We start from the raw sequence: 26346 nt of genomic DNA on the forward strand, positions 1-26346 counted from the left end.
TTTTGCTATACTGATCGAGAAAAATCCTTCAACACCCTTTTAAGAGATCGATATCGCTTTCACACGCTTGATCGAGTCTTGAAATAAGAAAAATGAACTTGTTGCGCAGTGAAGTTAAAAAGTTTTCCAGATACATTGTGAGTGACAGAAGATTCTGAGTATCAATCTCGCTTATCTGAGCAGAAGAGAAACAAACCTGTGTTTAAGTCTTTCAGATGCTAATCTTTTGGTATCCTCAAAAGGCGACAAAGATGAATAAAAATTCTAAAAATTAGGACTTGCCAAAGACTTATTTGACCCGTACTTTGATTTTTGTCTTGCCAAGCCTCGATTGCGGCACAGTTATCAACTTGTCACGTAACACTTGTCACGCGATTAGAAACGATGACAAGTAACGACACAGGCACAGGTCGCGTACTAATTACGAAATGCGCAGCGTTTTGTTTAAGATATTTAATTTCTAACGTCGATATAGTAATTCTCATTATATCTGCCCGACATTCATTGGAAGCAAACATCAAAATATCTGCCATTTGATCGTTGACCGTGCGATTAAACTGTTTATCAAAGGAGTGCTTCAACACTGCACAACTTTTCAAACGCTTGTCCTTTTTCTTTTAATTTTTACAATAAACAGATAAGAAATAATATACCTTAATTTAACAACTAGATTTTGCTGACAAAATCCGATAAATAACATTCAGACGAGTAATTGTAAACGATGCGCTAAAACTCCCTCTCGCATTTATTCGATCAAGTGCCCTGTGTGCTTAATAAACTTTTGGAGCAAACGGGTGGGCGCTTATTCGAGGTTGGGCGTTTGATCAAATAGGCACGGTACGTTTGGTAGCCATTCCATTTTCGTGGCACTTGATTACGCAACTGTTACAGGTCGTGAAACTATAACTCTCTGCTTTTGGACATCGCTTCCACTTTGTATCAACGGACAATCTACCATCGGCGATGACCGTTTTGACACGCATTTGTCTCAGAGTCACGCACTATTAGGAGACCATATTGTAACATAACACTTCTTATGCCTTTGGCGTTGCCTTCGTAATGAACGATGGGTTCGCCGCATGTTTGTCAGTTTCGCGACTTTCGCGACACTTAATCGGCTTAGTGTCACGCAACAGTCGGCTGAGGCCGTGTCGTCACGCAATACTTGAGTTTACAAAACAGTTGCTGCCCTTTTTCAGTTCTTTACCACATAATTGTATAAGAGTCACGCAACTGTCCGGTGGACTTGTCATCACACGATATCTTGGCTCTTGAATTTACAAGATTCAGAATTATCTTCAAGATTGTAACTCAAGGTGGCAGCATTTTCTCCATTATTCGCAGGTTGTTCATCATCAGTATCATCTTCGTAATTATTCTGCAGCTGGCGGATAAATGGATACAGTTTTATTGTCACGGAGCTGGCCGCTCGAATTTCTTTTCCGTATCGCTGCATCAGCTTCCAAACACCACCTGGGAACAAATTAATACATTTAAAAACCGAAAATTACGAAGAAAAAATTTAAAAAGGAAATGCATTCATCACGTGCGGTATTTCAGTGACGTAATGACAGTACTTATATCACTAGACTATTTTCCCCGTAAGGAGCAGGTGAAGAGTGCTCTATTTAGGTAACACTTCCTCTAGATCCGTATTTGTCCCCTAAATGAAGGTTCCATCGCGCTATTGGACATTACTCCGGGACTCGCTTTCTACGACGAGGTTTAGCGACAACAGTTTAAGACTGACACTTCTTGCAATACAAACTTCAATTTTTTACCAGGCGAAAGGAATTTTTTTATATTATACAAAGCAACCCAAACATGAAACTGATTCCTACTTACCAACTGTTAGTTTTCGTTCTGTGATAAATGAATGGATGTTGAGAAGATCTTCCGCTAATTCCTGAAAGAAATGGAGAAGCGTCAAACTATCTTTCTGAGTGTTTCGTTTAATAAATAGGCGTTGCCTCGTGTTGACAGATTTATTCGATGACAAGAATCGTGATTGACACTAATTCAATAGATTGATCTAAAAGCGTTAGATTATTATGTTTTAAGTCAGTTTTTCAGCAGAATCGAAGTGAGAAAGAAGTTATTTTGTTATCGTTTTTATGTCTCTAAATCCGCTTACCTGGAGAATCTGCTAACCCGTAAAGTGAGACTGTTGTAACGACCCGCCACAGAAGTAAGTTTATATTGAAGTTTTTGAATTTAGTTACAAGATAAAGACTTGATTTGCGTTTGTTCTAATTGCGAATTATAAATGTATTTCTTTTAGATCGAATAATTATTAAAGCTTGGCTTAATATTATATGGTTTGTGGTGGTCATTTGATCTAACCAGTTCCGAGTAAGGAAACACTGAGCATCAAATACGAGAAGTGCAGGCACAAATTGTCTATACTACTCAACATTTCTCTCTCCAGCTTTGTCTCCCACTTTCGTAGGTAACTTTAAGACTAAATCTATGGTACTCAATGACTCTTTTAAAATCTCCTTACTGCTGATAAGCAATACTGACATTTCCTTAAATCTTTGTCGTGTCACCCAAACGTTGGTCAACAATCGAGTCAAACAGAGACTAACCCTAAAACGTGAATCGAGATTAGTTCACAAGTTATTTTTTCTCAGTGAGTCCAAGCAGATCACTAAACACACGACTGACAAGTGAAATCATATGGTCTGCTAACATTTTCAGTGATTTTCACAATGAATTTGCCATATCGTTGCCATTCTTCGAGTTACAACTTACAGCATCTCCAAACGTGAAATACACAATGTCCCTGGACCCAGCAGCACACGCCATCATTTGAATTAAACCTGACAAACATAACAAAAGAAAATGCTGTAGCACCTTGATAATGTTATTCTAAATAACAGTGAAGTTGTGAGGAGAAATTAATGATTGGTCATATCTAAGATTGAAAGGGTTAATAAATCTAAAAAAATAAATAACTGAACAAACCCTTCACTCTAGGATCGCCTCCAAATGCGCCACAGCCCCAGTTTCCTACCAAAAGAGAAAGAACGTAAGTTTTTCAGCCACTGAGCTGACTGCGCTATGAAAGTGATTTCCTTTTGAGTATTGAAAGTAAAACGTGATACTAATGGTTTGTCTTTAACACGCTCTGTGCCATTGGTCAAGAAAACTCGCGCCATCCTCTCGACCAATCAGTGACTTGGGCAATGGCGGTTTCCCGCGCTTTTTCACTTCGAGTTCTCATTGGACTCCCAATGGTTTTTTCCTCTGTTCTAATTTGTAGTCGTGGGTATTTAAGTTGACATTTTGCGACATTCATGCGAAAAGAGTCTCAAATGGTCCGTTACAACTTTTATGGAGTAAATCTACGGGTCGAAAGCCTCGAGGTATTTCTGAACCAACAAACACGGCTGGTCTAGTTGTATTGGTCTCACCTGTGGCAATTGCTGGAAGATATTTCGGTTCTACGGGGGAGTAAAACCCACAGTATGCCTGAAAGAGAAAAGCATTCATTTATAGGTTAATAATGACCTGAAGACTCTGGAAAGACAATTTTCTCTCGATGGAGGCAAACTTGCAGGGAAGGTGGTCGAGTGGTCCTGGTTCGAGTCCTGTCTGGGAAATTGTACCTTGTCAAGTTCTCTTTTGAGCAAGCCAACTTGAAACTGATCTGTATAACAGCGAAATACTTGTGCATCTATGGCCACGATCTTAGAGTGCCGTCGTCCCCAAGAATCCCTGGAAAAAAAAGGAGATAGAGAAAAATACGTCAAAATAAAAAAACTTGAAAGTCAAAGGAAAACAAATTCAAGTACAGTTTGAACTCTAGAATGCGAAACATGGGTGTGAGTGCTAGTTGATCTGTCTTTTTTTGTTCCAAAGTTGTGAGGGGTGAAATATTAGACTCGCAAAACGCCTGGCCTCCTTATTTGCCGGAAGATCTAGCCAATATTTTAGCCATGTCTCTTTATTGTTACTGATTATTACAAGGTGTTGATGACGACTGGAAAATGTTGCGTTCAAGTGGCAGTATTTTGTGTTGCGCTTTTCTCTTTTTTCCAGGGGGGATACATCAGCTTTTACGTTGCAATCTATTTTCAAACGACAACGATGACACATAGCCTTTCTTGGCCCACATCACAATTTTGAGCACCTCTAGCTACCGTTTGCCCGAGATTCTCGAGCAACAGAAGCGAGATGTGAAGAAATATGAAAAATTTCAGATTCTTGTGTTTTGAGATCTTCAACGGCACTCAGGTACCTTGTTGTTCTATCGCTATGGTTACCAGCCCATCTAAACGTGTGCGCATATCCTGTGTAATCACTGTAACGCTCCGCGCCTGAAATAAAAAGGGTTAATTTCTTGAATGAGGTCAGAATGGCGTCAGGTTAAGGATACACGTATACTACAACAGAAGATTTTTTGATTCTCTAAATCACTGCTCACAAGGCGCAAGGCGCCAGACCAAGTTTGAATTGAGTGTCACATAAAGTGCTTTTCGATTAAGGGTCGTAAAATGAAAACCAAAGTAACCACAACGGCCAATCAGAGAAATGGAAAATACCATTAAGAGCCAATGACAGCTTAAAGTTTAAACAATCAACCTGCCGAAAGCGCGGGAAAACGCGCGTGATCAAGTGTGTGATTGGTTTACGTTTTGCATCTGATTGGTTGAAAGTGGCACGAGTTTTGTAGATCAATCACAGAGCGAATTAAAGCAAAACCACAACAACTGATTGACACCTGATTGAAAATTGCTCTATACTCCGGGATTTTGTTGGTTTTGCCTTACTTTGTACAGTGATAACATGCCCCACCCTCCTTTCCAATTGAACGCAAACTGAAAACCAAAATAAACTTGGTCACTCATGTTTTCCCGCGTTTGTGGCAGTACGCTTGTTTTAAATTAGAGTTGGCACTGGCTCCTCGTTGTACTTTCTTACTCCCCCACTGGTCTTTGGGATTTCTTTTGTTCTGACTTAACGACAATAAATTCAAATTGTCGCACTTTTACCCCACAACAAACCACAGGATGCGTAAGTAATCAGATTCACAACCCAAAGTACAATGTTTATTGGAACAGCAGAACCAAGTTCATGAGACGGGTAGGTATATAAGAGGTCCGCTATATTATCGCGCAGAATTTTTAATTCACCTGTTATCATTAAACACTCATTGTTGTCAAGCCGCTCACAGAACAGCCTTGAAAGGATCAGTTCAGGACATATAAGAAACCGTATTTCTTCTTGGACACAACCCTGTAATGAAACCGGATCACTTTGAATTAGAAATAAAAAAATGGTCGACAGTGACTAATTTTGAAGGATACATGTATGTTGCTTAGTATTCAAGTCAACAAGTAAAAACTCACCTCTCCTATAACACCTCCACCAATGTACTTGTTTGCAAAATCAACCTGAAACAAAATGAAAAGAGGTACACCTAGTTAGTTATTGATCGTCAAAGACGGTAATAGAGAGCAGGAACGTCAACAGTTGCATCTTTCCTCAACAGTTATCTTGAACAAGACGGGAATGGTCGTTGTAGAGGCGTAGCCGTATGGGAAGCGGGAATGGCGATGTTTAAAGACACCTGCACGTATTTTACGATCAAGGGTAAAACCTTTGTTTTTTTTCTAATCTCTCAAAGAGCGTCAAAGTAACGACATTCTCAAGATACGTGGATAAAGAAACAAAACAAACTTGGTTTTTAAGGCAAATGTTGCTACACAGTTCGTCAGTTGAAGTAGTTAAGTAACGGTTCGCTACTTAGGACGAACCTTGGTGACCATTCCGTTTCTAAAGTTGTGTCCGGTGTAGATAATTTTAATGAAAGTGCATATAAACACAGTTCGGGACATAAAAACTGAGTGGACGTCATTAGTGGTTTGTAGTTACCTGCGGTTTACTCGCACTAACCTGAAGAAATCCTGTTCCATTGTCTTCAATTGTACCACCAGTGGAGACATGAAGTTTGCCAAACAGCGTAGTACATCTGAAACCAATATTTATGGAAGTTAGTCAATAATAACAGGACGCATACAGTTTTATAATGGTAAAAAATCTGACGATTTGAACTCACGTTAATTTTGTCTAGTGACCAAAAATAAAATAAAAAACTGAAGGCGCCTTGAAAATCTTGGCGTAAACAAATTTCAGATCCACCACAGTTAATTTGGAACATGTACAACGCAACGTCTGCACGATATTTTAGGAAGGTTTGCGTGTTTCTGAAACCACAAGCAACAGTATTCGGAAGCACTATGCAGACAGAAGGTATTTTTGCCATCCAGTGCAAAAATGAGCAACATTCTTGCAAAGTTGTAAACTTTCTGCCAGTTGTTCATAAAGGCATCAAATTGCTACCTTTCAGACACACTGATAAGTTTTACTGCGTACTTAATTCAGCTTACGAGTAATCTTTACAAACTGTGTGAGTTGCTCTAACATTTCTTTTCCACAAGAAGTTTTGTAACTGCCATGACTATCCATTGTTCAAAGTCTTGCTCGAAAATCCTTTTTCATTTTTTTTTTTTTTTTAGCACAAAGACAGTGTTGATTACCAGTGTTAGATCATAAACGATATTACTTCCTTGGAAACAAAACCAAATTCTCAGAACTAGTCAAAAAAGAAATCTATGGCCACCGGTAAGGAGATATTAACGAGTGATTGCTTAGTATTTTCTCGGTGAAAATTGCAGCTTACATCTTTGAAGCTTAGCAGCGGAGGGTGAGCGACGGTTAAAGGGAAGGAGAGGGGTTGGGGATAAAGAGATATTCTCGTCTTTTCGGCCCCCTCCCCCACCGTCCAGTTTAACGCTAAATCAAAGATAGCCAGCAGGATAAACGATCACGAGCACATAACGCTGACTCTTTTCAAAAAGACACTTGCACTGCAGGTTGGTTAGTAGAATGCTTGGCTCATTGAAAATCTTTACCTTTCCCAGTCAGGCATGTCAGAAGATTCCACAACCTGTCTTTGAAAAGTAACAGTTCCCTTTGGCACTGTGGAAGAGAAAGTAATACTAACACTTGAAGGGAAATTTAAGTTGATAACAAAAGATACTAATCTATAAGGTATGGCTTAAGAACCCATATGCATAATGACTGCCTTGTTTTTACAGCCTCTTGTGGTTATTTCAGGCAGCTAGTAATCTTTCTTCATTTCTTGTAATTACTATTTAAACTAACGACGTATTTGCTGGGTACAAAAACATCAACAAAAAAACAGATAATCGCACAAAAAAAAACAAGACCCCAATAAATCACTGATCATAATTTGCAATTTCAAGCCCTAGACATTACAGAACTTACGCAGAGACGTTTAAGAGGCACGGACGGCAAACCGAAAGAAGAATAAACTAACTCTAACGCGCCTGGACGCCAATGTATCGACGTCAAGGTCTTCCGTTTAGCATTTTAACCCCGTGGGTTGCCGTGAGAGCAAAACAAGGACCCAAGTGTAAAATTGCCAACCCTATGTCTGTTGTGTTTCCTAAATACTGAATACATAAATAAGAAAAAAAAAGATAACTGTTTATAAAGGTGGTAGTGTCAACTACTTACTCTCCCTTATAACTCTCTTGAAATAATGAAAGATGGCCTGAAGTTTTTCTGTTTTAACTGAATTTGTTCCTCCTTTACCGCCTTGAAATAATCTTTAAAGACAGACAAAGAGATGTATGTTTTTTATCTTTTTCTATCAAGGGGTTTCAATTGCAGCTGGGTAGTGGTGGTTAGATCGTCTCGCTTGTGATGAGCTGAGTGCAAGAAAATTTTTATGGGGGGAGGGGTTGGGAAGAAGGGGCACGACGCTTCCTTTCTCTTTAAATTTCTTAAAAACTCTACTTTTAACCAACCATCTTGAGAGTAGCATATATCACGGTTGAATTTTTTTTCAAGCTTTCCTCTTTCCAAAGGAATAAATACACCAACTATTTCAGTGAAAAGCTTGTTGCACCTCAAAAAAAAGGTTTCTTTAAATCTGCACCAAAAGTCAAATGGCATTTTCTTTCTTTTCAAAATGACAAAGGAACAACTTACCTATTAAAATTTACGTCTGGAAATGATGAATATTCTGAGTGTTTGTAAGAGTTACGTCTTGGAAATGTACAAAAGAATGCATTGGCCAACAGACAGGCAGCCTGCAACATAACAGTTAATTGCAGGTCATTTGTTAGAAGAAACAACAAACGTACTTTTACTCTAACCGAAAAAATATCAATCACGGTAATAAATATCTTCAAAATCCTTCCATGAAAAATTATTCTGACCTGCTCTTGGCTCATTGTTATGCTGTGATTTTGTTGCCGTTTTAAAAGAGGAATGGCCTGCAAATAAAATGTTAAAAGGAAAATGATGGTGGTTAATAACTAGAGCTCTTAAAAGAAATCTGATTGATCCAGTTACTCTCAGAGTGGAAGTTTTGATTGAAACTGCATAGGGTTCTAAAACTGTTGTGGAGTCTGTTTCTAACCAACAGAGACACAGAAAACTGAAATATTTTGTGGGTGACATTGTTACTTGCTGAAAAAGTATATCTTTGACAAAATATCAACAGATTTTCCACAAAAAAAATATTTCATACCTGAGTGCACAAAGTGGGAAGTTGAAGAGTAAGAGACACCATTCCTGGCAATGTCTTGCTGAAAAATTCATTTCTTTGGCTGATATCTAGTACCTGAAACAAACATTCATAAGAGTGAAACAGAGAAAACACAGAAAAAAGACCTGTTTTATCATCAGACTGTGATTAACATGGTCTTGGTGGGTTGTTTCTCTCAGCACTCTAGGCTTCCACTAATTTTGGTTGCCACAGCATGTAGGAAAGCATTTTGGCAACTAAATTTGAATTTGAGACACCAAATTAACTACCAGCACATGTCTGTCATTAAACAAATTGTGATAATTTGATTACTTTATGTTCATGGTGTAAAGTTATACTGAGATAATGATTTCTTCTCAGTTGAGCCCCAAGACTTCATGAAAATTTGCAAAATGATAGCCAACTAGTTCTTTTTTTTCCTTCTGATGACTGGATTCTTATTTCTTGGTACCATTTTAATATTTAAGGTGACTTTTCGAAAAATTTTGAAGTGTAAAGTTATACTGCGATAACGATTTCTTCTCAATTGAGCCTTGAGACTTCATGAAAATTAGCAAAATGATAGCCAACTAGTTCTCTTTTTTCCTTCTGCTGACTAAATTTTTATTTCTTGGTACAATTTTTAATATTTGAGGTGACCTTTTAAAAAATTTTGAGCTTGCAGCTCTATGTATGGAAGCTGAATGACGGTCTCCACAGGATAAATACTGTTATCCATCAAAAATGTAGTGAGTGAAAATATCAGTTCTGTCTTCTTTTCTCTCTTTCAGACAACTGAAGTTATATGTAGCGCAAGCTGATAACCATGGGCCAGCCTAGTCTGGTTTTTATCGACACATACCTCATTAAAATAGCTGTGTAGAGCTTCAAAGTTCCACCTCTTGGAGTAATGAGCATTGTACTTTAAAATGGCATCCTAAGGAAAAAAAAAGAAGAGGTAATTACAAGAAAAAATATCAACTACTTAGAGATCAAACTGCCTCTTAAAAGTTTCTACTGGAACTGCAGTGCTGGGTCAGTGCGTGAGGTATAGCAACCTTGCCAGAAAGAAGAGAGGTATTGTGTAAGTATTTGTTGATACTGTGGGGATTAAGAATGCTGATTTAAAATTTTCATTCTAGAGTTTCACAGTTTTCCAAACTGAATAGATGCAGAGGAAGGATGCAGACTACTTTATGTTGCTTTTAAAGAATGATTACAGAGATTTAAAGGTGGATCATTTTCACATTACAAAGGTGTTCAGAGACCCAAAGAAGTGTCAGAAATTTCCTATATGTATCTCAGAGCTGGGTCAATATACCCGGAAAATTTCTGACACTTTTTAGGCTTTTCTAGATAAACTTGCTTTGCTGACACTGTACAAATCACTAAATTTATGCAAAATATCCTTTTCTTGAACATTTACTTCATTCAAGGAGCTTACCTGTAGCTCAACTGAGTTTGTGATTGATCCCAACAAAGTTGCTTCTATCAGTTCCCATCTATTTTGAATAATTTTCTTTTCACAATTCTGAAAATACAGACAAAAAAGTTGAAGGTAATGTTTAAGTCTGGGTTCCTTTTATAAACTGAGAATCATTAAACCTTTCACCCCTTTGATCTAACATCTTATTTTCCTTACAAATGGCAACCTGAGTGTTCAGCAATTCCTTCTGCTTGAGTGAAAGTTTTGTAAATTTGGTGTTGAATCCCTCTTCCACTCAGGTTAACAAATTTCTTCACTCTTACCATTTATCCAGTATCATGGCTACTGCTTTGGATACCACAGAATAATGCTGTTCAGAACAAGCCATTTGTATTGCAAGAATAAAGTGTTAGTCCAACACAGGTTACCCAAACTACCTATGTCTCAAATACTAATTACCTTGAGAAGGTTTTTCAACTGTTTCACTCCCAAGATCTCACTAGCAATTCTCCTTCCTGTTTGCCATACAATTCTTATCATGTTAAATCAGAGAATGTGGTATTGGATCAATTTTTAATCTCCTTGTTGGTATTTTTTTTTATTCTCATCACTTGTCTGCTTGACATCGTGTTGAAATTGTGTTGATATTGTTAAGAAAAATTCTGTCTTGGTCCTTTATGGGAGTTTAAAGTTGAAAATACTAGTTTGCAGACTGATGCTCAAAGAAACTGACTGATCACTGCTGATATCCCAGTTATAAAGAAGAATTGTTTGCTCTGATAGTTTTCTTTGACAATATTTGCATCTTAATTAGTCACTACCCTAACTCTCTTTTACTTGTCTGCTTGGCTATAAACTAATGCTGTGAGGAAAAATTAGACAATGATCACCTGTCCTGGGTAAAGGTTTTCTCTTGAGCAAGGCATCCGTACATGGTTCTTATCCCATTTGTCTCTAGAGGGAAATCACAGAAACAACTTGATTATTAACCCTTTCACTCCCAAAGATCTCATTAGTAATTCTCCTTACTTTCTTCTGTATGATTCCTATGATGTCAGGTCAGAAAATTAGTATTGGATTAACTAATAATCCCCTAATTGATATTTTTCTTGATTCTCAACACTTGTTTGCTTGATCTTGTATTGATATTGTAAGGAGAAATTCTGCCTTGGTCAACCATGTGAGTAAAAGGTTTAAATGTTATAAGTGCAGAAACTAGTCAGGAGTATTACAGATTGTCTCAAAGAGGGATATACATTAAGCAGGCTGAATAAAGAAAATTAAAATCCACTGCAATAAACTTTAATTCAATTCCTATGAAGAAAAAAAGTTTTAGACCAGCTGTCATCTTAAAAATTCGAGGCAAACAAATAGTTAGAACTATTAGTTAACCCTTTAATTCCCACATCAAATTTGTAATTCTCCTTGCTGTCAACCATACAATTTTTGTAATGTTAGATCAGAGAATTTAGTATTGGATCAACTAATTATATATCCCCAAATTGGTATTTTTCTTTGTTCTCATCCCTTCACTTAATAAGATAACAAAGCTTAACTGTAGATTTCTCATATCAAATAAAAAATATACCTGTAGTTTTTGTGAGAGGGTTTTGGAGGTTCAGCAAAATCATTTGAAAGGGAAGGCTGAAAAAAAAACATGAACACAACCATAAGTTAGGAAAAATAAATAAAAAAAAAATCTCCCTCACACACACATGCACTTGCAGCATCAAAAGTCTTTTTTTATCATCATGATGTAAATTGCAGTGTTTTACAAGGATTACCAGCTCTGAGGATGGCTGTGACTGAATTTGTGTAACTTAATTTGCTAATTTTTTGAGGGTTTTGATATCACTAATAAGCTGCTGACAAGTCACTTGCCTTTTGCACCACAAATTTTCTCATATTAAGGCACTCTATGAGTTAAAAGTTATGCCCATTGTTTGTTTGTGCTATACCTAATTCAAAAATTGTTTTTCATCTTGAGCCATATTGCCCACATGCTTTACAATTTTTTTTGTGGATTGTGGACCTTTTTTTTCGATCATTGATAATGTTGACTTTTCTTGTCAGTTAAAGCCTATGGTGTTTATACAATAAACAATATGTAATACATGGTTGCTTATGGATGTAGAATTTCTTTCTTTTGTGATATCAAGTTGCACACTTCAAGAGAAATTCCATATCTTCAAGCAACCACATTTCATATTCAATTCATTTAAGGCAAGAATGAGTCCACTTACTCTGACTAATACTGTGTGGCCAGGTTGTGGATCTAGTGGCGGTAATGGAGGGGAACATGAAGGAATTCTGTTCAGGCTTTGAAGAGAACATCCCTGCAAGTGAGATTAAAACAGCAAACTTGGATGTCGCGATAATCTTCATGAAAAAGTTAAAAAGAAAATTGAAATTGAAATTAAATCTGTTTTTATATACAAGGATTATTCCTAAATTTCATCTGAGATAAAGAATTATCCAGTTAATACAGAGCATCCTTACTGGAAACCCTACAAACATACTAGCTGCTGTGTATATTGTAATCACAGCTACTACAAATAACCATGTTTTAGTCACTGCTATAGAAGTATTGGTAAGAGTAAGTTGCTATGACTGGATCATGCTGGAAAAACTAAACTCACAAAAAAGAGCTTAAAGGGTAAAAAATTATGGGCAGAGGAATGATTTATTAAAAGAGACATATGCTTGAATTACTCTTCAAATCACAAACTGCAGTAAGCTGTCAATCGTTTTATTGTAAAATTATTTTTGATGGCCAAAATAAAAACCAAAATGCTTTTTCTGGAGCAAATTCCTCTTTAAAATAATAAAAAATGGCATTTATGCTGAATGTCATAAAGAAAGTAATACTTATTAAACGAATTCCAACCATTCAGAGCACACCCGTCCTATATACACAGTCATAAATTTACCCCTGAGACAAATCTTTCTGTGGTCTGAATGGATGGTACCTCAAGTGGAACAGGCACAGGACTAGGTGAACTGAAAAAAAAGAAACTTATGTATTAAACATTTTCAATGAATGGATTAAGTGGTGTACTTGCACATACAGTGCATTTTCTTAAACAAGGGTATTTAGAAATTGAAAGCAAATCAGAGGTCAGAGTTGACACAGTAGGGATTTAACTCTTAAACCCCTGAGAGTGACTAATATCTAATTCGTTATGACAATATCACCCATGAATTACACATTAAGGTCAGCAGAATCAAGGATATGGTCACCAACTAATTTTTAAACAAGTCTCCTTTTCAGTGTTGTAAGAAATGTAGGGAGAACAGCAAGGAGAATATGCATACTGATGTTGGGGTATAAGTGGCTAGGATAAATCTTCAGAGTACTTTTTCAATATTTTGGCAAGTTGCCAGAAAAGTTAGCTATACCATTTAATGTTCATGTATTTATTTCTTGGTATAAGAGAGGCACTAAAACTACGATAAAATTTGACTGTTACAATACTAACTCTGTGAATATTATAGGAGAATCATCAAAGCTGACAAGGTTGTCATCATTATCACTTAATTCATCTTTACTTCCACCTTCAACGACCATGTCTGAACTTGCTGTAGATGTTGCTGACGCACAGGGTGTGTTTGAAGCACCCCTGAAAAGATAGGGATAGTAGTTCATTATCAAACATAGCAAGTAGATTGCTGAATATTTCTAGACAAGCAAATACATATATACCTGAGGAAAAGAATGAAACTAAAATCACTGCATTGCCTTTATAAGCACCTGTTCTTTGGGAGTATGCTGGAAAATCCAAAATCAGTAAAAAAGGCAGACAAATTTTTATGTGTCTCCTGCCTTGAGCCCATTTCTCTAAATTGCTCTGCTCTGGTTTACCATATCTCCTCAAATAAGTGCTCAAGCTCTAATGAGCCAAATATCTGCCCACCCCCTGAGCCAAAACTTTGAACAAGCACCCTCCTTCCGCATTTCTTATTTATAAATAGCAGGGTTATAAGGAAAACCTGTTCTTATTGTCACTTAATTCACAACTTTTTAAGCTTCAACTAAGGTGAAGTCAGCACAGGAGAATAGCTTCTTGTTTGTTCCAGTTATTTCTATCTCCATGTGCTTGTAGAGTTCCTTGATGTGCTTTTTCTTTTCCTTGATATTTGTTATCCTTAAAGCTGCGCTAACTTAATATTTAATTGAGTGTCCTCCTTCCAATAAGCACCTCCACTTTCAGCTGAGGGGGGGGGGGGGGGGCACTTATTCAAGGAAATATATAGTAATTGAACACATCTGCTTAAGAAAAACCAAAATCTCAGAACTAAATTACACAGAGATGAAAACTAGACAAAAAGAAGAACTTATAGAGTGACCAGCACCTAATTTCTCCTTACAGATATACTGCTGAATCATTCATTAAGATCAAATGGGTTAAGAAAATAACGAATCAAGGAATTCTCTTTGTCAGTACCAAAGGAAATGTAAAGAAAAGATTATGAAGAATATGGATACTGATGTTAGGATGTGAAGGGTTAAGGCATTTAACAGACATACCTCCTTTTTTCTGCAGCATCAGCCAAAAGAGCCCTTTTCTTTCTAAGATCTTCTTCCTGATCACTAACCATCTCCAATGGAGATGAACTGTGTTGGAAGTTTTGCATTGGAAGCTTTTCTTTCTCATCTTTCAAGGGCAGAAAAGTGATGAAATGTAAGGTTAGTCATGTGAACAGCACATAAGGCGCAAACATGGGGTGTCAAAGAATATAAAATAACACAAATAGTGAAAAAACTCGTGAAAGAGTCTAAAAACTAGTAAATTAATACAGTTTCCCTGACAAATTTGCGAGGAGACCCTCGCCGAGATAACACTGAATAACACGAATGAAAGCCTCTTTAAACGTAAGCTTACACGAAGGCCATTTGATTGCCGTGAAAGCTCAAAAAGATACAATTTTAACTTAATTTACAGACTGATAATAGCTGTCACGAACAAGATATTTGTCTGATCATTTATTCCACTGATCTTCATTGAGTTCATTTTGCCTTCCAACAAATGGATTCCTGTACAAGAATTCAATTTGACGATTTCTGTTCATTTCTGTACGTACCAACAAGACTTTTTTTTAAAATCACTATACTTCATGTCGCCATCAGAAGCACGGAAAGAAGAGAGTGAATATTGATTGTAAGTCATTAATCATTCATTGTTGCATTCAATACCTTCAGGACACGTTTAGGTTCGTTTTGAAAACAGCTAAGTATCACTACAAAAAAGAAAAAAAATACAGATACTCTCGAAAACATCTGATTGCAATTATGATGTTTGTAACGAAAAGAAAAGGATTATTCAGATCAACAAAAGCAAATCTTAGAGTAGAGATCCTGAGAAAAATTATCTGGGTTTACATCGATCAGAGTTAAGATCTACCTGGGAGGTGAAGGGGCATCTTTGACATCATGGTCCGATGTCGTTTGAAACTCTCCTCGATGCTGGTTTGTTTGAGCCGTTTACGCTTTCGATCTGCATCGAACTTAATGCTCATTATTCCTACTAGGGTTCCAATGCATGAAGAGCAGGGACTAGTTGATTTGGCTCGCTGTCAAGGCATAACTTTCAAGGAATTCAAGAACAAATAACACAAAATCCGAAACTTGTACCCGAAAAAACTAAACTCTCCTCTGTCGGTCAATGCCTTCTTGGCCTGGATACTAAGTTTTTGCCATGAGAGACCTGGTTACCAAGCGCCCTGATTAAGTTGTTCAAAATGGCGGCTTCTTGAGAAGGATTTTGGCCGAAAAATTATACGAAGAGGAAAAAACATGGATGATAGATTGAAGAAGATGAAAGAAAAGTCGAAGCTTCGACGACAACTTCTTGCGCAACAGGTAAAATGTGCTCAACTTTTCCCTGCGAAATTGTGAAATAAGGTCATTTAATCATTGCCAAAAATGGGAAAGCTACTGTCTAAGTTTTAAGTGGCGAGGGATCAAGGAAAGATCAGTTGTGCATGCAATTAATCATTTCATATCCATCCTGGGCTGAAACGCAAATCGAGTGTGCCAAATTTAGTCAAACTTTGGTGATCACTGGCGTGAAATTTTGTGTCTATATCCTATTAGACGTATTGGTGTGTGTTATTAGTAGTGATATTCGCTGAGTATTTTTACGAGTTGTGCCGTGACGATACATTTCTCATTAGGCGGGAAATGTAAAGCGGATAGAGAAGCGTAGTGTACGCAGTCGACTGGTTAAACAGGTCTTTTGCAGTACAAGACGACTAACTGTACAAATAAACATATAATATTGCAGGATATTTGTACTCTACTTTGTGCTGTTGGATAATAAATGTGTTAATCTTTCTTGCGCGATTTTGTTAAAATGTTACACTCCTTACATTTTGGAGCATGCTGGGTTGCCTTTTTTTGAGATGTGGTGACATCCCGGGATAGGCTGGGTTAGGAGGGGTACTTATGCCATATTTTGATGTGTTTGTTTTGGAGGACTGGAAACACTGACTCCATTGAGTCCAAATACTTTAAATTAAAACTATCCTGGGCAGAATTAAATGAGATCCTTTATTTTCACCCAAGTTCAGGACAAGAATGGAAAAAACCTTTTTGATGTTAAACAAACCAAGAAAAATACTGTACATCACTCTTGTGATGTATAAATGACATATGCTATACTGCTGGCCACATCTCTCTCCATTTTAATGAGCAAAATTGCTACCTCTAAACCCAACTTAAACCGTGGAAGCCATTTTGAAGGTTTGTGTGTCATGGGAAGAGAGCAAATTTATAACTTTAAAGAAAGCAGAAGGAGAATAGTCTCACAGATATGTATATCTCACGCCAACTGAAGACCAAGACTAGACATGCTGTAAGACTATAACTAAAACATCACAGCTAGTCACATGGTAACTGGTCAAGTCACATGAAAGTCATCTTGCCAGAAGTCATTTCACCTGGAATGGCAACTTGACTGTAAACCAGCCATGTGACTTGGAAAGATAGGTCACCCAGAAGAGCAACTTTCTTGCCAATTTAAGCTATGAATACTTCTTATGTCTATGGCAACCAAAGTTGTCACAGCATGGAGTGCTGCATCCAGGGGAGTACCATGCATCTTGGTACTCCTTCTTATCTGTGCTGTCAATCATGAAATGTACATTCTGGTGATTTAGCTTGGTGCATCAGGAGGTGATTCCATTGGAGAACTACTGACCAGTAGAGAGGAACAAGAAAGCAAACGGCTCAAGTTCACAGGAGAACAGAGGGATGACACACATCAATCTGGAGGTTATCCAAAAGCCTCAGACATTGCTTTGCCTGGTGTCCCTGCAGGTCCAACCAAGGTTGGTTATTGGAATATTTTACATATGACTAGGAGCTCTTAAAAAAAGGAAAAAATATTAGTAGCAGGGGGCATTAATTTTTTAAATTATATCTACCAAATCACTCACAATGAATCTCTTGTAGATATTATGTCAAACAGAAACATGCATGGTTTCAATGTCTTCCTCATATAGTACACATTTCCAAAAATGGTCAAGATTAGATTTTGATTTTCCAGGTGTTGATATCAAGAGAAAAGAAAAGAGAAGGTAAAAGCATTGCACAAGAGAATACTGAAGACTCAGAAAACGTAAGTCATGCTTAGATTGTTTGACCCTTTCAGTCCTATATTTCTCATTTCTGACTGCAATACAGTTCCTTGTATATTGGACAAGGGAATTTGGTGTTAGAACAATAGAATTCCCTCTTGCTGATAAACTTGTCTTTTCTCCGTACCTGTTTGCAAGATAACATATTGTAATGGTAAGGACAATTTACGAGTTAATCACTTCTGGGAATTGAAGGGTGAACTATAGTCTACAGGAGACATAACTGGTTTCTTTATGAATGTGGAACCATTGCTAATGGAAAAATATTTTTGATGACTAAAAATTTACTTTAGTAAAGAATATTGTTTTGGGAAAAGTAAAAAGGATTGCTTAGCCTTCTGTCAGCCTGTTTCTTTTGAAATGAACAGGCTTTGATTGCAGCTGAAAAAATGCTCCACTTCCTGGTTGTTTGAAGGGCAGATAACTCTATCCCAAGGATAAATCACTATCCAGTGGATAAGTGTTAACAGAATGTACTACACTATCCAACTGATAGAGATTTATATAGTGGATAGTGTTATCCTCTATTTACACAACTGCAGCTAGTATCTGTCATGGTATGTACATTTAAAAGAGGTTAATCAAGGGACACTTCTTGTGCTCTCCAAAACTGTCCCTTGAATTATAATACAATCACATCACATTATATTACAAGTCTACAAAAGTCAGTTAAAATGTTTCTATGGTGTTCTATGAAAATTACCTTAGGGCTTTTTTTGTTTTGTAGTTGTGCAGTGTGAAGTTGATAGCTCAATCATTTTAACCTTCATCTATTTAGAATAAAGACGACTATGAAGGGGAAGATGTTGAGGAAGTTGTGTACAAAGATTCCAGCCACTTCTTGAAGGTACATAATGAATATTACTTTTAGACTCTTAAACAAGAAAAGAAGTGTACTTAGATGCATATCTTCAAGCTCTGTGGACATTAGATTGAACAAAACTGTAGAATACATGTATATGAAAAGGTGTGCAAACTTACAAATTAACTTTTTTTTAACTTGAAAGTAATGTTTTTGAAAATGTTCACTTTGCAGACTTGGTTACATAGAGGTGTTATTAAACTCATAACCTTAAGTGTAAAAAAAACTTAATCTTGAACAAGTGGGACAAGTTGAATTTTTTTACAGTTTGGCTCATTCAAATGACATTGACCCTCTTGACATGGGTAAATTTATTTTGATGTATTTATCAGAAGTTTTTGCCTGATTGTAATAAACTTTTTTTCAAATTTCAGGGAACACAAAGTGCCAACCCTCACAATGATTACTGTCAGCACTTTGTTGACACAGGACAGAGGCCTCATAATTTCATCCGAGATGTGGGTGGGTAGTTTTTTTGAATGAAATGTCTGATTTTGCCTTAGTAAGGTGGCAAGACTACTGATTTAAAACTCACTATTTGGTAACCTTTCTAGAAATAGAGGTTAACTTGTTAGAAAAAATGCTGACTGACTCTTACAGTAAAGAAAAAGGGGAAATATTTATTCAAAGTAAACAATGGTACATGCAATTAGATGTTTTAAACATAAATTTCTATGTGAGGTGCATTTATGGCCATCAGAACCAAGGAATAAAAACATTGCAACTTGCAACAGGACTAGGGAACAGATGGTAACAAAAATGGTTAGAGCTTGGAAGATGGCAGGCCCAGTGTTCCAACCCCTTTCTGAAGAGTCACAGACCTTAATTCTTTTTACTCATTTTGAGCAGCGCTGGCTAAACACTTTTCATGACCAAATACAGTTTTTATGTGACTGGTTTGGGGGAGGTTTGTAGATGATGCAGGACTGTAAACGTACAGGAATACATGAAAAAGGCGTAGTGTTGTCAAGAACAAATGGTGTTATGTTCTGTGTTTTAGGACTTGCTGATAGGTTTGAAGAATATCCTAAACTCAGGGAACTTATCAGACTTAAGGTAACACTATGAGTGCTATTGGGTTGACTTTTTCCTAAGTATATTCAGATGTACCACACTTAATTCTTTTAAAAAGAAAAAAAATTGTATGAATCAATGGGTGTGGCAATTAAAATGCTTGAATTGCTCTGATTATTTTTTTTTTCATCTTTCCCTGCTTTTAGTGAAACTTACTGTCAATTTATAAATAAGTTTTGAGAACTTGGTAATAGATCAAGATGACAACTTCAACCTGATAAGTTTGAATATTCTCATTACCTGTTTGCCGAATAATGTATGGATATTATAGGGAGAAGTTACATGTTAATCACTTCAGGGAGTTAAAGGGTTAAGTTCTACATCATAACTAGGTCTTATAGATTTGGATTTCTGTAGTGGATCAATTTTTTAGGGTGTTGATGTTTTTGTAATTATATCTCATTTAATCATCTTTTAGGATGAGATCATTTCAGAAAGAGCTACTCCCCCAATGTAAGTAATGGTGGTATATCATCATAACAGAGGCATGGTTTATGGTGTGACTTATAGACACAAGGGGAAGTTTTTGTGGTTAGGAATCAAGGTTGCAAGTGGGTGAATTGAAGTCCAACTTTTACCTCCCGTGATCTGCTAGTAGTGGGTAATTTGGTCTTATTGACTGAGTTGATGACATAAATTGGCCACTTTAAAGAGTTTCAAAGCTGACATTTCATTAGAGTACTGTGATGAAGGCCTAATGCTCAAAATGTCACTTTTGTTCCTCTTTATTGTGGCCAATTTAGGTTTAATGGTCAACTCAGTTGATAATACCAAATCACCCTTTTATACTCTCGCACTGACATAGCACCTCAGTTTTCTTTAGAAACTTACCCCCTTTATTCATCTGCTGGTAATTGTTCTCCTTACTGAATCCTTTTCTTGTTAATTATTTGCAAAGAGATGAATCTTTTTTTTTTCTTGTTTTTTTTTAATTCATGTGCCAGTTTTTGATTATATATTTTAAGGTATCTTCAGTGTGACTTGGATATGTTTGATCTTGATGACCTTGAATGTAAGTTTGACGTGCTGTACATTGACCCACCCCTAGAGGAATATCAACGACGTGCTGCTGGTACTACCTTCAACTGGAAACCGTGGACCTGGGATGAGGTTAGTTGTATGCCTACGTTTGTAAAACTTTAAGGGCTCAGTGTTTGAAGCTGAGTGGCCTACAACTGATGCTGATCAGGAAGCTCATTACAACTTCTGTGGTGTAATGTTATGAGGTGTCTGTATTCTACCTTAGATGGCAGTAACCCCCCCCCCCCCCCAAATTATTTGGGCATTAGCCCTTGGTCATTTGCTTGGACAAAAGGCTAACTAAAGGCTTAAAATGTCAGCATTAGAAACTCTTTACAATGGTCCATTTACATTATGCAGTTAATAAAACCAAACTCTCTTGTAATAGCTCCCACCTGTAGAGCACTAACAGTCAGCTTAACCCTTTAACTCCCAGATCACATTTGTAATTTTCCTTACTGCCAACCATACAATTCTTATAATGTTAGCTCAGAGAATTGAGTATTGGATCAACTAATTATCCCGGGCCCAAATTGTTATTTTTCTTTATTCTCATCACTTATCTGATTGATATTGTATTGATATTATAAGGAGAAATTCTGTCTTGGTTACTCATGGGAGTTAAAGGGTTAAAAACTCTAATGCAGTAGCCAATTTCCATCATCAACTCAAGTAATGAAACCAAACCATCTTGTTATGACTTCCACTGATGTAGCATCACATTTTTAGAAACTTGCCCCCCTCCCTCAGAATTATGTCAAGCTTCTCAGTCAGTTCATTGGTACACTTTTGAAGACAGTGCTTTCAATAAGACCTGCCACCTGTCAGGGCTCTGTTGGGAATTCTGTTGAGAATTGCTGCGTATACTTATTCAAGTATTCAAGTCAAATTTTCAGAACCAAAAAGTAAAAAACTTAAAAAATAATAGTAAATTTTAATTAGCATTTGTAGTATTCACCTTATTTATTTGTCAAATTCTGTGGTCTTTGATGGTTACTTGTAGGTTCATTCTTTTGCTGGCAGTTTTCTTTTTCTGCTTGTTTTGCGTGTTCTACATATATGTTAATTCATCATGCTTGAAGTAGATGTACACATTGTTGGCTGCTTAAAATAAGTTTCAAGCAATTTTGAGCTGAACTTAAATCATCAAGTATTTTTGGACAAATAAAACAACTGTACAATACTTTTTCTTGACTGTTAGTTAGAAAAAAATTGAAAATCAAAATTGTCAAATAGCATACTTATTGATAAAACACAGATCAAATTTGGAACTTTTTTGAAAACTAAGAGGTTTTAAGAGTTTGCATTAAAAACGCTCACCCAAGGCTCAGCTGCATCTAGAGAGGAACAAAACAGAAAATGAACACTTAGCATTTAACCTTTCATTAAAAAATAAAAGCTTGCATTTGTTGTGAAAAGCAGAAAAGACCATGTTCTTATAGTTACTGGTAAGCCAGTACATGAGTAAGCGACTTTTCATTATTTTTCTGGAAGCAATCAGTGGCTCATCAATTGTTTACAATCTGATATGAAACATGAGCTGTGGGAATTTGTTAGCCATGAAAAGGACCATGAAATAACCCAGGGTTAGTATGAAATCTGATTTCAGATCTTAAAGCTTTGAAGGAAAATTCAGTAGAATTTTTTTTTCTACTATTTGATGATTGGATGCTCTAAAAAGAATAGATAAAATTATCCCTAAAGGCTTTTGAACATAAAATGAAAGAAACCTGGATTAGGATTTAATCTTGGGGCAGCACTAATTGGCCTTCAAACAACTGATCCCACTACATTAGCTGGACACCAGGTGTGGAATGGAAAATGGTATGTTCTTGTTTCTTTTGTGAAAGGGTTTTAATGGCTACTTCAGTTGATATTCTGGTTGCCTTGTTGCAGATTCTTAAGCTAGAAATAGAAAAAGTAGCTGCTCAGCGCTCATTCCTGTTTCTTTGGTGTGGCTCACATGAAGGACTTAATGAAGGGAGAAAGGTAAAAAATAAAAATATAAATATGTAGAAAATGATCAATTGTTGTCTTTTTGCGATGAAACATTTCGTAAAAGCATATTAAATATGTTGACAACATTTCAACATTTTGCTAATGTCATAATCAAGTCAAAGAGTGAAAGATAAAATGTTTAAATACTAAAAAGACAATAGGTATTTAAGGTTTTTTTTTTGACTTGATTGATGACCAGGTATTTTCATTGTTCTTCCATTGGGGGTTTTCTTTAAACCTGTTCCAACCCCCTTAGTATGTCTTTTGTTAACAGTGCCTAAAGAAATGGGGCTTTCGTCGTTGCGAGGACATTTGTTGGATTAAAACAAATAAAACCAATCCTGGAAACACAAAATACCTTGAACCTGATGCCATCTTTCAACACACTAAAGAACACTGTCTGATGGGGATAAAAGGAACTGTGAGAAGAAGTACTGATGGAGACTTCATTCATGCAAATGTGGATATTGATCTTATTATCACTGAAGAGGTAAATTGTCATTAGATAATAAAATAGAGTGGTGGAAATCTTGCAAGCTGTGGGCCTACATGGAAAATATCTTGATGTAGCATAGAGTTGATTCAGTCTGGTTGTCTCGGAATTCTTTTGGGCTGATAAATGTTACATTCACCTATTTGTTAAGCTGAATAACAAGGATGAAAAAGTCAAATAGGATTTAACATGAAATGAAAAGTACATTGATTTCTTGCATTTGGACTGTGATATGAAAAGCTGGGATGTTATAATTTCATGTTTTTGTTCACTATTCACTGTTCATTATTAACTGCTCTTACTAATTCTTAGAGAATGGAATGGCATGTGTTCCACATAAACATATGCCGTAAGATGGAGACTAACATAATTATGATGACACCCCTATCCCCTTTTAAATTTTTCTGGAAGCATATTATTACTATTATTAGTAATAATTTAATTATTTATTAAGTAGTGTAAGTTGAGAGTTCTTGAAGGAAATAATTAATTGTACCATCCATTTCCAGCCTGAACTTGGGAGCACAGAAAAACCAACTGAGATATTTCACATAATGGAGCATTTCTGCCTAGGAAGACGTCGGCTTCACCTGTTTGCTGTTGATGATACCCTAAGACCAGGTAACATTTCAATAATCTTTTTCCAGTACTTGTACTAAATAAATGTTTTTTTTCTAAATACAGCTGCAATATTTATCGGATTTAAAAGAAACCACAAGCCTCTACACTGACTACATTGTAGTTTACACCAATTTTATGATTAAGGAACAGAAATTTTTTTGGTTTGTAGTGAGTGTGAGACAAAGAAAAATTTTGAGTCCTCATGAGGAAGTGATTTTCAGACCTTGGGATTCCATGCTCATGCTCTACCACTGAGCCACAGAGAATCTGTGGTGAGCTGGGTTTATACATTACCTTGTGTGTAAAGATATTAACCCTTTCACTCCCAAGATCTCTTTAGTAATTCTCATTACTGTCTGCCCTATGATTCTTATGATGTTACTTCTGAGAATTTGGTTTTAGATCAAGTTATAATGCCCTAATTGATTTTTTCCCCTATTCTTGTCACTTGTGTGCTTGTTACTGTTATGATATTGTTAGAAGACACTCAATGGAGTTAAGAAATATGGTAATTTCTTAGCTTGGTAATGAAATACATAAAATGTTTCTTTATCTTGTGACAGGCATGGGAAAAGGAAAAAATTCGGAGTTTTGATAACTAATTTTCTGTTTCTATTTTGTGTTTGCTAGGCTGGCTATCTGTGGGCCCCAGTCTTTCAAGTTCAAACTTCTCTGCTGATTTGTACAACTCGTATTTTTCCAGTGGACCAGAAGACCTTATTGTGGGCAGCACACAAGAAATTGAGACTCTTAGACCTAAATCTCCCACAGGAAAACACAAGGGAGATGCTGGAGGACGTGGGGGTGGTAATGTGGCCACCAGGGGAGGGCCTGGTGCTCGGGGAAGGGGCATGGTTCGTGGGGGGATGATGAGGGGAGCAGGATTTCAAGGGAGGGGTGGGAGGGGTTTTGTGAGCTTTTCTGTAAGATAGTTAGGATTCATTTAAACAAATAAAGCATCTGAAAAGTATGTGAAAAATGTTAGCCCTCTCACACAATGTTTCATATGCTTTTCAATTGGTTCTCCAAGCCTAACTCTGAAGACCATTCACTTTAAAGCCTGGATAGCAATTTGTGGCCAATCTAATGCAGAATTTTGAACTCAGGCCTCCCAAGGTGATTCCTCAGTATTGCTCAGCGCATCCTGTACTGCACTTAAAAATGATGTAATCAGGTGAATAAGCATGTGTGCATTCTGAGAATACAGTGTTGGTTTTCAATCAGTGTAATAGGAAAAGAGGAAAGATGGTCTTTAGCTCTTGACCAAGCATGGTGACCTATACTTTTGTCCTCTTCAAATTGGAGAATTTGAAAAAGTCATCAAGGAGAAAAAAGATACAGCTAAAAGTGTGCCTGAAGCCTGTTTCTCGAGGATGCAAATTATCCCCTAGAAAGAATGATGTGAACATTTTGAGTCCATGTTGTTTAAAATTGCGTGATCTTTCCACAAGTTATGTACCAAGTTGTTCCATATGCTCAAGTTTTTACATTGAAAACAATGCTTCCAGTTACTTCAAAATGTACCGTAACTTGATGAAATGACATGCATCCTTAGTGTTAGTACAGACATAAATGGGGTAAGATTGGCCCATCATGTTTCTTAAACATGCAAGGTGACCTATCTGTTTTATTGTATTTTTTCAAAACAGACCTCATTAGGAAATATTTATCGAAAGTTTGCTAGATAACATTGAGGAATCACTTTGAGAAGCCCCCATGCATGAGAAACTAGGGGTAAAAAGATTCTTTATCTAACACTTGATCTTTTCTTTAAAAAAAAATGGAAGATGGAAAGGAAAAATGAAATATCAATCACCCTTCTTAGACTAGCTAACCATGGTGAAATTACAAAAGAAACCTGGCCAAGTGGTAATGATATTTATAACTTTTCCTTTCATGAAATAAAGCTACAATCACAGCAGCAATGTGTTGTTCAATTCTCATATCTGCAATTATATTCACCAGTTGAAGAAATGGTAATTTTTTGTTTCTGTGCCTGAGCTGTCATCCTGATTGTGACAAACTAGTTTGTCACAATTAATTAAAATTTATTTCTATGGTAAGGCCTACAATCAACACAAAACCAAATAAATTGTCAACCCAAAAAAGGGTTTGAGAAACTGCTCTTGAAATAAGATGAACTTGGAAACACTGGCTTTTACAATATTTTACAATATATTCAGATTTAAGTCTTTAGAAAGTGTTTGGACTGAAAGGTGATTCCTCAGTATTGCACTGCACATCTTGTCCTGCGCATAGTAATAATGTAATCAGGCTAAGACACAGGTGCACATTCTGAGAACATGGTACTGGTTTTCAATCAACAGGTATGATGGCCTTTCTTACAAGAGCACAGTGACCCACATTTTTTATGGCATAAATTTGCTGTACAAATTATTGGTATCCACTTTAAATTGGGGAGATGAAAAAAATTCTTTGAAGGGAAAAAAAAGACAAAGCCACAAGCTTGCATGAAGTCTGTTACTTGAGGATGCAAATTATTATGACCATGAATGGAATGACTTGAGAACGTTTTGAATCAATGTCATTTAACTTTGCATGATTTTCCCACATATTATATATCAAATTGTTCCATATGCATGAGACTTTCTACCTATCAAGGTATTTCAAAGTGTTAATGGATAGCA

General features: G+C 36.5%; 2 protein-coding genes across 4 annotated transcripts; one reads left to right on the plus strand and one right to left on the minus strand.

The window, feature by feature from the left end:
- Nucleotides 1-438: 438 nt before the first annotated feature.
- Nucleotides 439-15697, minus strand: LOC113664983 (poly(ADP-ribose) glycohydrolase). Of its 3 annotated transcripts, none has more exons than XM_027180633.2 (24): nucleotides 15395-15697; nucleotides 14521-14647; nucleotides 13472-13612; nucleotides 12923-12992; nucleotides 12236-12328; nucleotides 11581-11636; nucleotides 10883-10946; nucleotides 10011-10097; nucleotides 9429-9503; nucleotides 8570-8662; nucleotides 8256-8312; nucleotides 8026-8126; nucleotides 7549-7640; nucleotides 6921-6987; nucleotides 5902-5977; nucleotides 5355-5399; nucleotides 5139-5241; nucleotides 4244-4322; nucleotides 3612-3720; nucleotides 3417-3474; nucleotides 2968-3012; nucleotides 2755-2822; nucleotides 1846-1906; nucleotides 439-1473 (listed from the first exon to the last, which is right to left on the minus strand). In XM_027180633.2, exons 1-24 carry the CDS (start codon nucleotides 15507-15509, stop codon nucleotides 1253-1255), a joined length of 2103 nt encoding a protein of 700 aa, XP_027036434.2. In that variant the 5' UTR covers nucleotides 15510-15697; the 3' UTR covers nucleotides 439-1252. The 3 variants fall into 3 exon arrangements, with proteins under 3 accessions (XP_027036434.2, XP_089057485.1, XP_089057484.1); XM_089201359.1 differs by lacking the exon at nucleotides 15395-15697 and adding an exon at nucleotides 15075-15249; XM_089201358.1 differs by lacking the exon at nucleotides 15395-15697 and adding an exon at nucleotides 15187-15225.
- On the plus strand, nucleotides 15693-25623 carry LOC113664980 (N(6)-adenosine-methyltransferase non-catalytic subunit METTL14). The gene is made up of 12 exons (XM_027180630.2): nucleotides 15693-15852; nucleotides 17151-17321; nucleotides 17540-17611; nucleotides 18409-18477; nucleotides 18867-18954; nucleotides 19493-19548; nucleotides 19985-20019; nucleotides 20532-20676; nucleotides 22483-22575; nucleotides 22859-23074; nucleotides 23587-23698; nucleotides 24329-25623. The coding sequence occupies exons 1-12, from the start codon at nucleotides 15787-15789 to the stop codon at nucleotides 24628-24630; spliced, it is 1425 nt and encodes a 474-aa protein (XP_027036431.2). The 5' UTR covers nucleotides 15693-15786; the 3' UTR covers nucleotides 24631-25623.
- Nucleotides 25624-26346: the final 723 nt, after the last annotated feature.

The sequence above is a fragment of the Pocillopora damicornis genome, chromosome 3 (genome assembly GCF_964200805.1).
Source record: "Pocillopora damicornis chromosome 3, jaPocDami1.2, whole genome shotgun sequence".
NCBI classification, from domain to species: domain Eukaryota; kingdom Metazoa; phylum Cnidaria; class Anthozoa; order Scleractinia; family Pocilloporidae; genus Pocillopora; species Pocillopora damicornis.

Excerpts from the sequence above, each read along its gene's own strand:
- LOC113664980 (XM_027180630.2), top strand. The coding sequence starts at position 15,787 with ATGGATGATAGATTGAAGAAGATGAAAGAAAAGTCGAAGCTTCGACGA. Across the intron at positions 20,020-20,531 it reads GAAAGAGCTACTCCCCCAAT|GTATCTTCAGTGTGACTTGG; the intron begins GTAAGTAATGGT and ends ATATATTTTAAG. Across the intron at positions 23,699-24,328 it reads TGATGATACCCTAAGACCAG|GCTGGCTATCTGTGGGCCCC; the intron begins GTAACATTTCAA and ends TGTGTTTGCTAG.
- LOC113664983 (XM_027180633.2), bottom strand. The coding sequence starts at position 15,509 with ATGAGCATTAAGTTCGATGCAGATCGAAAGCGTAAACGGCTCAAACAA. Across the intron at positions 9,504-10,010 it reads CAAACTCAGTTGAGCTACAG|GATGCCATTTTAAAGTACAA; the intron begins GTAAGCTCCTTG and ends TTTTTTCCTTAG. Across the intron at positions 8,663-9,428 it reads TACACAGCTATTTTAATGAG|GTACTAGATATCAGCCAAAG; the intron begins GTATGTGTCGAT and ends TGTTTGTTTCAG.